This window comes from Leguminivora glycinivorella, chromosome 5 (assembly GCF_023078275.1).
Source record: "Leguminivora glycinivorella isolate SPB_JAAS2020 chromosome 5, LegGlyc_1.1, whole genome shotgun sequence".
Lineage (NCBI taxonomy): Eukaryota > Metazoa > Arthropoda > Insecta > Lepidoptera > Tortricidae > Leguminivora > Leguminivora glycinivorella.
In genome coordinates, this window is record NC_062975.1 from 1068519 (window position 1) to 1082256 (window position 13738).

The window sequence follows — 13738 nt, forward strand, 5'->3', positions numbered from 1 at the left end:
CCGCGGGAAAAAGCTAGTTTTTTGTAATATTTGAGTAACTAAGTAGAGTACAGAAACAGTAGGTATTTATCAAATAGGTACAAACAAAAAATCATTCACAACCACGTTGCTGTAATAATCACCGAAGGATCTTAGAATCGGCACTCGTTAGGGCCCATTTAGACGGTACGAGAACGCGCATACGAGTTTTATTACATTGCGGTATTTGATGGTTGTGCAAAATTGCATGTAATGTAACCTCAACAGCGCGTATGCGAATGTATGAATGTAGCTAAAATCGCATGCGAGATCGCACGCCGTCTAAATCAGGCTTTAGAAGCATAGGAGCAATTTAGTTACACCTAGTTATTGCATACTTAAAATATAATTGTCCAGTAGTATACTATGCTTAGTTAAATTATTAATCTTAATAATATGCTGATGTGATAACTGTTGTATGAGATAATTTAATAAAATTACCTAATAACTATTTGTTACTGTAACCGCAACCATGAAATAAAAAGACATTTAATTTACAGTGTTGTTTTATTAACTAATTCATTAAGTTATTTCAAGTACACTTTAATGTTATCAACCTTTGCCCTTATTTCATGAGAGGAGTCCTTCGATAGATCTTTTGAATACAGGTTGTAAATACTGCTCAGTTTCTCCAGTTCCTCAAATTTGTTTAAATCTGGAAAATAACAATGTATTAATGATGCGACAGTTTTATTTGTGTTCTTTGCTCGTGATTGTTTTCTATGTATGTAAATCGTCGCCTAGAATAGAACCACAGAATATATAATAGTACAAGTACAGAAGGCTCACTCCTTTGATGTTCACAAAAAGCCGCCATTATAAATTCTTACCTACATTAACAAACGGACCGCACGCGTGCAGCCGACATTGAATTCTATTGCGCCGCGCGAAGGAATAGTAATATATCTTCGCCAATGAATAGGCCGCGAACTCGCGGCTGCCGGCATGTACTTGTAGCGAGGCGATAAGATCGCGGAGTGAGCCGCCCCTGATAGAACCCATAGTACAAGTTATGCTTAGTTTGGGGCTAATTCTATCTGTGTCTCCAATATCAAAAGCGAGTGCAAATTTCGACCTTTGCTCGTTCGAATAAGGTCGAAGGATTGGCATACGAAAACTTATAGTAGTTATACCTAATTCCTAAAGTATTTTCTCCGAAATAATATATATATACCTTTGAGCTTTTTGATGAGCACTTCCATGAGATTCAACGCGTCTCGCCTGTGCCTCACTTGATTACTGTTTTCTGTAAGAAGACAATGTTGAATATTAATTCGTGCATATTTTGTTTTTCAATAGTCTATTCGCATTATCGGGATTAGCCCTACAATGAGAGCAGTACAATAAATGAGTAGAATCGAACGCTGCATTTAAAATCCTATTGGAAGGCACATTGAACCCTAAAGTAGGCATTACGGTGGCGCCAAAGACATAGCTATCGCCGTAAAAATAACTATCACAGTTTCAAGTAAGATTTACATTACCTCGTTCTCCGGGGCCTTGGTGTTTGAGTGATGTTTGTGTTTAGCGTTCAAACGCTACATTCCTTTGTTCACTAAGGCTAACTTTATGCGATTAGTACAAGGAACTTACTCAGCGTGTAGCAAAGAGGATCGAGTATTATAGACAGTTACTGTCGAAGTAAAATGTGTAATCAGTAATCACAATGCATAGACTGCCATCTCTTGACACAAGCTTAAAACTTTTGAACCTCAGTTTTGACAATTTGGACCATATTCTTAGCTCGATATGTGTTAAAATGTCAAGTATTAATATTAGCGCCATCTAGCTGAGCGTACCCCAAAGGTGTAATGCCATCTAGGCCACCGTACCTTTTTCTGTATGGTACTTAGGTACGTTTTTTTCTTAAGACTTTATCTGTCTATACGGAGTTATATATATATATATATGTCTTTGGCGTGTAGTTAATAATGCTAGCCGCATGTCCAACCATGCTGCTAATAGCCTCGCCCCTGCCGTCAGGATCATCAGTGTCCATAGGTTCAGCAGTCAGCACGTCCAGTCTCTCTAAGGGCCAGTTGCATCAACCACATTTGACAGACACATCATCGTCACGCAGCAGAGGTCTATGGAACTTCCCATACAATAAAACAACGAATGCTTTAACGGTGACAGACGGTTTGGTGCAACCGTCCCTAATACTCGTGTGGCGGCGGCAAGTATTGCGAGCTGTGAGGAGCGGGCACTCATGGAATATGCTTACCTCTGGTTGTCTACAAGGGGGATAGCCTGTGTGAAGTTACACTTACCCAACGTGTAGTCAATAATGCTGGTCGCATGTCCAACCACACTGCTGATAGCCTTGCTTCTACTTTCAGCATCATCAGTATCCATAGGTTCAGCAGTAAGCACAGTCAGTCTTTCCACCACTCGTGTTGCGGCAGCAAATCTCGAGCTGTGAGGAGCGGGCACTCATGGAATATCCTTACCTCTGGCTGTCTACAAGGAGGATAGCCTGTGTGAAGTTACTTACTCAACGTGTAGTCAATAATGCTGGCCGCATGTCCAACCACGCTGCTGATAGCCTTGCTCCTACTATCAGCATCATCAGTGTCCATAGGTTCAGCAGTAAGCACGGCCAGTCTCTCTACTACTCGTGTAGCGGCAGCAAGGATAGCGAGCTGCGTGGAGCGAGTACTAGTGGAATAAGAGGTCGCACAGTGCTCGAAGAATACGTCTTGGTATTTTTCTGAAAAAAAAAACATTACGTTTAATGACAACGACAACTGAAATTGCGGTATTTTTCAACAGGTACCTATGTTTACACAAAACGAGATGATTCGCTAGAAAAATGCCGCCCGAAGCGGCTCGATTTGTGTAGACGTGCTTCGGAACAAGGCACGCATAACCATACAACCAACCGCATTGCCCCTGGCCAACGTTTCCACTTTTTACTAATCCGCGCGAATGTGTCTATAATCCATATTGCCCTCTTTGACAGCCGACCTGTGGCGCTGGAACTACTAAAGAAGATCGAGGTGCTTTGCGTGGCAATTTCCTTGCAAGGCAGCTCATTTTACGCTCCGCGCACACGAATGCAACAGTTGCACGGCGACATTTTTTGTCTCTGTCGTGCGTCCAAGGAGTGACGACAGAGACAAAAAATGTCGCCGTGCAACTGTTGCATCCGTGTGCGCGGGCCCTTAAAGGGGCCGACCGTACTGTACGGGTAAAGTTGTGTTTACCTCGCGTAGCGGCGTCCTTGGGCCATGCTTTGCTGAGCAGTTGATACGCCGTTTCCTTCAAAGCGCTAAGTTAATCGCGTCGCACGCGCTCACCCTCGTTATCCAGACTCCTTGTCCATTGATAAATCGTTCGAGAAGAAACAATATAGCCGTCTTTATCTACTGTAGTGTACCTTGTGTAGCGGCGTCCTTGAGCCACGCTTTGCTGAGCAGCTGATACGCCGTTTCCTTCAAAGCGCTAAGTTAATCGCGTCTCACGCGCGCACCCTCGTTATCCATCAGACTCCTTGTCCATTGACAACTCGTTCTAGAAGAGACAATATAGCCGTCTTTATCTACTGTAGTGTACCTTGAGTAGCGGCGTCCTTGGGCCACGCTTTGCTGAGCAGTTCATACGCCGTTTTCTTCAACGCGCCGAGTTGCTCGCGTCGCACGCGCGCACCCTCGTTATCCATCAAACTCCTTGTCCATTGACAACTCGTTCTAGAAGAGACAATATAGCCGTCTTTATCTACTGTAGTGTACCTTGTGTAGCGGCGTCCTTGGGCCACGCTTTGCCGAGCAGTTCATACGCCGTTTCCTTCAACGCGCCGAGTTGCTCGCGTCTCACGCGCGCACCCTCGTTATCCTCTCCATCAGACTCCTTGTCAATTGAGAACTCGTTCCAGAAGAGACAATATAGCCGTCTTTATCTACTGTAGTGTACCTTGTGTAGCGGCGTCCTTGGGCCACGCTTTGCTGAACAGCTGATACGCCGTTTCCTTCAAAGCGCTAAGTTAATCGCGTCTCACGCGCGCACCCTCGTTATCCATCAGACTCCTTGTCCAGTGACAACTCGTTCCAGAAGAGACAATATAGGCGTCTTTATCTACTGTAGTGTACCTTGTGTAGCGGCGTCCTTGGGCCACGCTTTGCCGAGCAGTTCATACGCCGTTTCCTTCAACGCGCCGAGTTGCTCGCGTCGCATGCGCGCACCCTCGTTATCCTCTTCGTCCGATTCCTTGCCCATTGACAACTCATCCTAGAAACAATAATAAATAATATATGAACGCCACTCTTTTATGTACAGTCAAGGGCAAAAATAAGTATCAAAACAATCGACTCAAAAATATGGTATTACGCTCTTATTACACCGGACTAAGGTGCTATGGGACATATTTTTGAGTAAGATGTGTACACACATATTTTTACACTTGACTGTAGTCGACTGGAGTTTTATATAGACTAGGGAACATGCATGCGAACCCCCGTTTATGTGTCATGTTTCGTTTTTAAGAAGAGCGCGTTAGAAACATTTTATATTTACAAGTTTCTTGCTATCTAAGCAACCATTTATATACATTGAAAATTGAATGGGTCAAATAAAACTACGTTTCTTAGAAGAAGAAGTTACCTTGCACCTTGCACAGTATATTTTATACCATGCACGAAATAAAGCATCAGATAAATAATAAGAAAAACATGGATAGAAGTTATTTTTAAATCCAATTTCTAATTAATAAGTCAGCTAGAAATAAATAAAGTAACTTTTTTTTTATGGGATAGGAGACAAACGAGCAGACAGGTCGCCTGATGGTAAGCGATGACCGCCGCCTATGGACACCAGAAACACCAGAGGCGTTGGAGGTGCGTTGCCGGCCTTTAAGCTCTTTACTTACGCTACACTCTTTTCTTGAAGATTTGAAGGTCGTATCGGTCCGGAAATATCGCAGGCTAGACTGAGTTGACCGTGACGTCACTCAATTCGATTTCATATTAATTCCTATCAAGACGTTGTAATTCGTTTTGACAGTTCTTAAAAAGCTGATTTGACTAGGAGACAAGTAGCCTGTGGCTCTGAGAGCCTCTCCTAACGCTACGATGGAGTGTTTCTTGTACACCATTTCTCCTGTACATCAACTGCTAGCCAATGTTTACAGTAGATTACCTTGGACAGTATGACCTTGACGATTTCATAGACTTGGTTGAAGTGATCCGTCTCGATAGCGCTGAGAGCCTCTCCCAAAGCCGCGATTGCGTGTTTCTTGTAAACCATTTCTGCTTGCGGGCTTCCACTAGGAGCGCGTTGATGCACTCTGAGGCTAGTGCTTGGGAGATGGGCGCTTCGCCGTCTTTGACGCTGAAACATATTGATAAATTAGACACTTGATGAATACTTTTGCTTTAATGCATGAATTTTTCTTTTGACGAGATATTTATATTATTTGTGCCGTTTGTATATCCGAGGTCTTTATAGAGAGAGTACGTCGTAGACGTCGCATCGGACCGATAGATGGCGCCATCGTTCGTTGTAAGTCGCTCCGGCGTCTCACCGCCGCGATGTTGGTAGTCCCGTTTTTCCCCACCTGCAACACAAGGCCCCCCGCGCCCCGACTCGCCACCAGCCACCCTCATTGTTTCGTCGAACGCCGAAGTGACCGGTTGTCGCGTATTCCGTTCGAACATTTTTACAGCATGGTGTCTCGAAATTAATCTTTTAGTTTCTATTTCCTTGTTATTTCTGGTCAAACCAGAGTTATTCGTGTTTTTATTTAAAAAGTGGCTTATAACGTTTCGGAATTATGAAATTTTTCAATTTCATCCGTCAATTCTTTCTTCCCTTTTAATTTGCGCTCGTTCGTCTTGAATAATGAGATATATTATGCCTCGCTAGCGATCATTATTCGTCTTTCGGGGTTCTCACTATAGAAATGAACGAGCGGTGCTTTATGATTCTACCCACTTTTTTGTAAGAAAGTTCCATGCTGCAAAAATCGTTACCGTTAATCAGTTTTCTTTTTAAACTATTCGCATTTCCGAGACTAAAGTAGGAAGTGTTATCCGCGTATTAAAAGTTTCGCGCGAGAATATAAGCGGTAACGTAGGTAAGTTGCTCCGCCGGGGACCACGTGCTCCGGGGACCACGTGCTTCGCGACCGCGGGCTGCGCGACCTGCGGGCTGCGGCGGCGGCGGCGGCGGGCGCGGTGGAGGAATACCGCGCTTCAAGGAGGTTTGAATTTCTCCGACGAATGGGTGAGCAGATTCATATTATTTTAGAAAGAATATGTTCGGTTTCCGATTCGGTGCGGAGGCCCCAAGCCACGTGTCGGCGCCGAAACTTACTGTAGCGCTGCGATAGCGCCGCTGACCGCGGCAGTGTTGTCCGCCGCGTCGGCGCCGCCGAGGTTGCGTAGAAGTTGCCTCCTCGTTAACGATGGCCATCTCTGCGGTGCCGCCGAACAACGTTGTGGCCGCCGCATAGGCGTCGCGTGCGACGCTGTAAGTATGTCTGCTGCTGCCCCGACGCGAGCGCCGTGCCGTTAGTGATCAGTCGTCAATACGCAGGCTACCAGCGCGGCCACCTTCTGCCTCCCGCCACAACGCCGCGAGCCTGCTGAAGCTGTCCACCAGTATCGCTGGCCGCCACGCTTATGCTGGCGCCTCGATGGTGATGCAGAGCGTTCGTCTGCCGTGACAACGCCGCGATCCTGCTGAAGCTGTCCACCAGTATCGCTGGCCGCCACGCTTATGCTGGCGCCTCGATGGTGATGCAGAGCGTTCGTCTGCCTTGACAACGCCGCGATCCTGCTGAAGCTGTCCACCAATATCGCTGGCCGCCACGCTTATGCTGGCGCCTCGATGGTGATGCAGAGCGTTCGTCTGCCGTGACAACGCCGCGATCCTGCTGAAGCTGTCCACCAGTATCGCTGGCCGCCACGCTTATGCTGGCGCCTCGATGGTGATGCAGAGCGTGCGTCTGCCTTGACAACGCCGCGAGCCTGCTGAAGCTGTCCACCAATATCGCTGGCCGCCACGCTTATGCTGGCGCCTCGATGGTGATGCAGAGCGTGCGTCTGCCTTGACAACGCCGCGAGCCTGCTGAAGCTGTCCACCAATATCGCTGGCCGCCACGCTTATGCTGGCGCCTCGATGGTGATGCAGAGCGTTCGTCTGCCGTGACAACGCCGCGATCCTGCTGACTGTCCACCTGCTGTAGCTGTCCACCAGTATCGCTGGCCGCCACGCTTATGCTGGCGCCTCGATGGTGATGCAGCGAGCTCATCTGCCGTGACAACGCCGCGATCCTGCTGAAGCTGTCCACCAGTATCGCTGGCCGCCACGCTTATGCTGGCGCCTCGATGGTGATGTAGAGCGTTCATATGCCGTGACAACGACGCGAGACGCGACCCTGCCGAAGCTGTCCACCAGTATTGCTGGCCGCCACGCTTATGCTGGCGCCTCAGTGGTGACGCGGAGCGTAATACTGTTAACCGCTGCACAGGCGTCGCAATCCTTCTGCTGCGTCTGCCGTGACAACGCCGCAAGCTACTTGAAGTTTTCCACCGGTGTCGTCGGCCGACACGCTCATGCTGGCGCCTTGATGTCGCCTCGATCGCACGAGGTAAGATTGCAGACGCGGCGACCTTCATCGCGCCACCGAGCGCAATACTGCGGCTGCCGCGAAGGCGTCGCTAATTTTCCTGCCGCGTTTGCCGTGACGACGCCGCGAACTCTGTTGATGCTGTTCACCGATGTAGCTGACTGCCACGCTGGCGCCGGTGCCTCCCGCGCTGACGGCGGCGACCTCGAGAGGGCCACCGAGCACGATACTGCGCGACGCGACAGGGCATCGAGACGCCTTTCGAGCTGACGACGGCCGTCTCAATCTCACCGCCGAACATAACAGCGTCTGCTGCAGTGACAAGCTGGTAAGATTGCTGATGTGGGCCCTTGGTGCTGCTAGCCGCCACGCTGATAACGCCCGTCGCGCCTAAGATGTCACGCTCACCGCGAACACTGTCTTCCCCTACAATGGTGCCACGACCACGACTATCCAGGCTCCGTCTGCTACGGTATCGTTGCAGACTCTGTTGCTGACCAGGCTGATACTACCCTCCAATGTGACGCCGGGCGCCGCTATCAGCTGACATCCCGTACACTATGGTATCCACTCTTCTCTTTCCAGTTCCCGTGAAGTACGACTGTATTTACACTCTATTTTGACCAAGGACTCCTCCGTCGCCGAAGTGAGAACAGATAAATTCTTAAGATGCTACGTCCTAACGTGGTTTGGAGACCCATAGTTGAACGAGGTAAGACGTCAATAACCGGACGAGGAGCCGCACTGCTGCGAGGGTGTCCTGACGATGTTCGCGAGCTATCTAATCGGAGAGGCGCCTCGCGAGAAGACCCTGTGATTCCTGTACATCGCTCATTGTGTAGGTCAAAGACATCGTAAAGGTTTGCGGAATTAAAAAAAAAAATCCCTTTCAGAATGTCCAGATCTGAATTCGAGCCAGCGTCCTGCATCCTGAGCGTGCGTCTGTTTACCGGGCGGACACCAAAACCGATCGGCAATCTGGCCGCGGGGGTTCCAAGTACACGACGATTTCCCGGAGGCTTGTGGCGCCCCCTGTCCATTCGAGAGATTAACTTATTCGCCGAGCCTCTAATAAACAAATTGGGAAAAATAAACCTGCTTCGCCTTAGTGAACTTCAGATTCCAGCTCAAAGCGAAAGGGGCCAGGAACTCAGGAGTACTTCAGTAGTTATCATCTGGCTCGACTATACTCAATTAATATAGTGCTTGATTCGATCGTAGAACCTGATTTCATAAATTTCACAACTTTCGTGGTCTACAGAGGAAGGTTGCACCGCTGCAGTTTCCAGCATTACCTCGTACAGCTGCCGATAGCTGTAGGCCAATCGCCCCTGTTTTGCTTGCATCTGCAGCCCGATAAGACCTTCAATAATCGGAACATTGTACGAAGTAAAGCTCTTCCGATGGAGAATAATCTTCAACAGGCGGTGGCGCTGGCGACTGAAGTGACATGCAGCCGGCTTAAGGTTCGCATAGCACTATATGCTATGCACAGTTCAGTTGTATGTTATGTTATGCTGTACGATGGCAGGACTACATCTCTTCTGTTACGAGTAACTACGACAGTAACTGCTGACTCCAACAGACTGTCGTACGAGGTCAGTATGCACCCCTGGGAGCCAAGTAAGTGACCTTCGGTGACCTCGCCTTCTTCTGCTTCGCCCGTCATCGTACCTCTTCGTCTGCGAGAGCCCTGCATTACGCCGTACAACGGTACGTATTAAGCCTCCGCCACACATAAAGCGCATTCCGCTTCGCTATCAGCGCGCTGAATGCGCGTGCATTCCGCTCGCGTCCCGCGCGCGTTGCGCTCGCTATCAGCGCTCGTTCGTTCCCGCTAGCGCCCACTGGGCGCAACGCCAGCGTTAGTGCGGTGCACCGCCATTATTGCGCTCCGCCTACGCTCTTAAAGCGCGCATGTGTGGCGGTGTTAAACTCACCCCTTGACCTGCTACCACGACGTGTTCAGCAATCACCAGCGATGCGACACTGACGTCTCCACCTCTCAGTCTACTCTGTCGACCTTCATTGCACGAAGTAGAAATCCGTCGCATCGGGTTTTGGATTAGGTAATGGATTACCCTAAGAGTCAATGACTGACTTAAAGAAATCGACTGATACCTCCGTCCAGTGTAGTAGCAATCGACAGCGCTCGGACTTTTCATCTTCTAGGCTAGTCTTACCGAGCGATCGGTATCCTCAAATGCCCTCACTAAAAAGAGTTCAGAGTTCAGGAGTCTCGCTTGCAACCGCGCTCGCTTGACGCGAAATAGTCTGATCGAAAATACCAGTATTGTAACAAATAGCCCTTGGGCACGTGAGTGATGACCTTTTTCTGTGTTTGATATGGACGTAAGACGTTGGACTTTAAATAGTCATATCAAAGCTAATATTGATTTAGATAATTTTTACGAAGGGTTGACAAAAGCAGTATCAATTACGTTACCCTGCTACAGTACAGATAGTTACACTACTTTTACAGTTAATTTTACACACTTTGTGTCTGAAATTGGGTTTATAACCTGATAAAATAACGTGTCTGTTAATAATAATAGTGTATCTAAGGTTTTTGTATCTTGTTCAAGTCAGCCTCGCCTACATCTTTTTTTTTTGGTTTTGATCTGCGATGTATAATAATGTCATTTCTCTAACTATTCGCTGACTAAAGCTAAACGTCATCACGAAAATCTCTTTATGCGTTTCTGGCACCGAGATATTCGCGGATCGAAGGCTATTTCGACTGATACATCTGTCAAATCGGTTCAACTGATTCACTTATTCTTCTATGATATGCCAATAGGGCTACCAAAGGCTTGCGCGCCAGCTGACTCGCCACCAGGAGATAATAAACAGGTCTCTATAAAGACCTCGGATATACAAACGGCACAAATAATATAAAAATTTTACCTTCCAATAAAATTTGTATTATTTTGCCTGGTATATCCGAGGTCTGAGTGATGCCTTCCTGGTAGGCTTAATATACCGTCGGCACTTCTCCTCAACAATGAGGGTGGCGAGTCGGGGCGCGGGGGGCCTTGTGTTGCAGGTGGGGAAAAACGGGACTACCAACATCGCGGCGGTGAGACGCCGGAGCGACTTACAACGAACGATGGCGCCATCTATCGGTCCGATGCGACGTCTACGACGTACTCTCTCTATAAAGACCTCGGATATACCAGGCAAAATAATACAAATTTTATTGGAAGGTAAAATTTTTATAATATATGTTATAGACAATGGTTATCTGACTCTGGGAAAAATAATAAAAAAATATTTAAAATCGTTTTTTATACTAAATCATTATTAGAAGTTAAATAGGCCAAATCTTATTTATATAAATATATCGTAATTGGTAAGTTTTATTTAAATAAACTGACTACTACTAAAAAGGTACACTATTTGTGAACCCTCTATGATAAAATGTTTAAACATAAACTAAATGCTAACTCCAAAAAAATCAGCCTAAATCACATACTAAAAATCGCCATCGTCCTCTTTTTTCACACTTTTCCACCATTTCATCTTAATCCTTAAATAATAAATAGTAAATCATTATATTACTTAATTTATTTAATTGTTTATTAAATAATAATAATAATTAAGCAATAAATGTGATTTTGGATAGCTACATATCGAGCCACGGGCCATCAAATATATGATGCATATATACATCACCAATTCACCATGCATTTAAGGGTTAAAATTGTATCTTGTTTTTAATGCATGTTAATTATAAGATGTAATGTTTTGAAAAGTGGCCCGCCGAGTTTCTTGCCGGTCCCATATAGTGGATACCCCCCTCCAACTGAGGGGGGACTGAAATCTTCCCGTCAAAAAAACCGTCCCCATTCTACCATCGGACTCTTAGACGCAAGGCCGGTTTCCATCCTTAACCCGTTTTCACATTATCCGATCGGATGTCGGAAGAATTTCAATGGAAAAAATCCAAGATGGGGCCTGTAATGTATGGGATATCGGTCCGACATCCGATATCGGATCGGATAATGTGAAAATGCACTTGGTAGATATTCCGCGAATTCTCACGAAGCGTTTTTCGTCTTCTCTTCTTATGCGCACTGCTAAGGAGTGGAATTCCTTGCCGGTGGCTATATTTCCGAGCTCATATAACCCGGCAACCTTCAAACCTAGGGTGAACAGGCATCTTCTGGGCGAGCTCACTCCATCGTAGGCCACATCTTTGCCTTTGCCTAGTCTGTGGCCAAGAGTAAGCCCATTTATAATAAAAATATTGTTTAAGAAAAAAAACCGTCGCCTTTCGGGTTCTGGTGAAAGCTACTTGCGAATGTTGGATTATGTAGAATGTGTAAGTATTTTTTAAAACTGCTTTTAATGCTTTAATTATTAGATGGCAACACAAATGAATATACGTATAACGTTAAGGTATGAGGAGTTTCCTCAATTCCTCATGAATCCGATTATATTATAAGAAATCGAAGCTTGACAAATTTTGACTTGAAAACTCAATATGCTTAACAAACATAACTAAATAAATGTCACTGTTCTGAACTTAAATGCATGCTTTTCTTACAAAAATAACAAAGTCACTATGAGTGTGCCGTTCAGATTTGAGGAGTTCGGTTCTGACTATCGTCAGCAGTTCCACTGCACCAAGTGGCACCCCCCCTACCCTAATAAAACATTTTTTTCCACTTTTTATTTTTGCACTTTGTCGGCGTGATTGATATACATATTGGTACCAAATTTCAGCTTCCTAATGCTAACGGTCACTGAGATTATCCGCGGACGGACGGACGGACAGACAGACATGGCGAAACTATAAGGGTTCCTAGTTGACTACGGAACCCTAAAAAGACTAACCTGCAGCACTCAGCTAGGGCTTGAATCATGTGTTGTTTGCCGTCGAAGGTCTTCCCGTGAACGGCGGCTAGTAACGCTCGGATGAGTTGTTCTCTCTGGTCGCCTAAGCCGTCGGGGAGGTCTTTACATATCGTCTTTACTGCGTTCGCCGCCTGAGAGAGAAAAGGAGAAAACTGTTAGGATTATAAACTTATGATTTTATTATAGCGTTTTAACTCTTAAATGCATGACCTTGACAAAGATGTATTCAAATTTGAATTTTGACATGCTGTGCATTTAAGGGTTAGTGCGTTTTCACATTATCCGATCCGATATCGGATGTCATCACCGATATCCCATACATTACAGGCGCCATCTTGGATTTTTTCTGTTGAAATCCTTCCGACATCCGATATCGGATAGTGTGAAAACGGCCTTAAGCTTGAGGACTAACGGCCCAGCCACGACATTGGTCTAACGGCCTAGCCACGACAATGGTCTAAGGCGGCGAGCGGGGCGGCTGGGCTGCGCGGGAAACGCGCGCGGGCGCTAGCCATGCCACGTACTTTTAGAAGCGGGGGCAGGGCCTAGGAGCGGCTCATATTTAAAAACATGTTTTTGACTGTTGAATATGACTCTAAAGTGCATAGAATGCTTTAATTAGTCAATTACGTCGTGTACAAGGAAATATGTCTGGTAACTAAATACAGGACATTTGTTTTATGGCTAGTTAAATGATACTTAATATAAATAACCAATCAGAAAAAAATTAAGAGTAAATACGAATAAATACTATATAAAAATATGTTTGAAAACATTATTACATACTACACACGCGAAAGTACATTTCAATTTTTAGTAAATAATGGTTTCGGGTTCAAGACGCTCATAATAAAAACAAAATCTTTTGTTTCGCGTGGAATCGCTAGCCCCATCTAGCCGCCTAGAGGCCGGCCGCGCCGCTCCAATGTCGTGGCGGTGCGGGCGCGGCGCGCTACAGTTGTTCTCGTCGCGCGCCGCCCCGCGCGCCGCTCCCGCGGGTAGGCCCGTGAAACCCGCGCGCGATTTCGAACAGCGGCGCGAGTCGTGGCATGCCTCGCGCGCGCTGCGTTTTTGTTTTTGTGACTTACCGCTTGCCGCTGCCGCAAAACGCCTTAGACCATTGTCGTGGCTAGGCCGTAAGAGTTAAGACGCTAGTTTCTTAGAGAAATTAATTGTATTTAATCTAAAGAACCTTCCCTTAAAGTTAACGGAATTCAATAAAAACAGGGTGTAGAAACGAAACGCACAAACTTTCGTCGCAGAAATTGCCAAGTATCATACTTGCCTTAGACA

At 46.3% G+C, this 13738-nt stretch overlaps 1 protein-coding gene across 1 annotated transcript in view; it reads right to left on the reverse strand.

The window, feature by feature from the left end:
* Window positions 1-506: 506 nt before the first annotated feature.
* The window catches only part of LOC125226734 (proteasome-associated protein ECM29 homolog), a 68922-nt gene continuing 55690 nt past the window's right edge, over window positions 507-13738 (reverse strand). Inside the window, 7 exon segments of the mRNA XM_048130821.1 lie at window positions 507-673; window positions 1193-1264; window positions 2513-2728; window positions 4107-4245; window positions 5152-5261; window positions 5264-5343; window positions 12425-12576. Coding sequence (XP_047986778.1) covers window positions 546-673; window positions 1193-1264; window positions 2513-2728; window positions 4107-4245; window positions 5152-5261; window positions 5264-5343; window positions 12425-12576 — 897 coding nt within the window. The 3' untranslated portion in view covers window positions 507-545.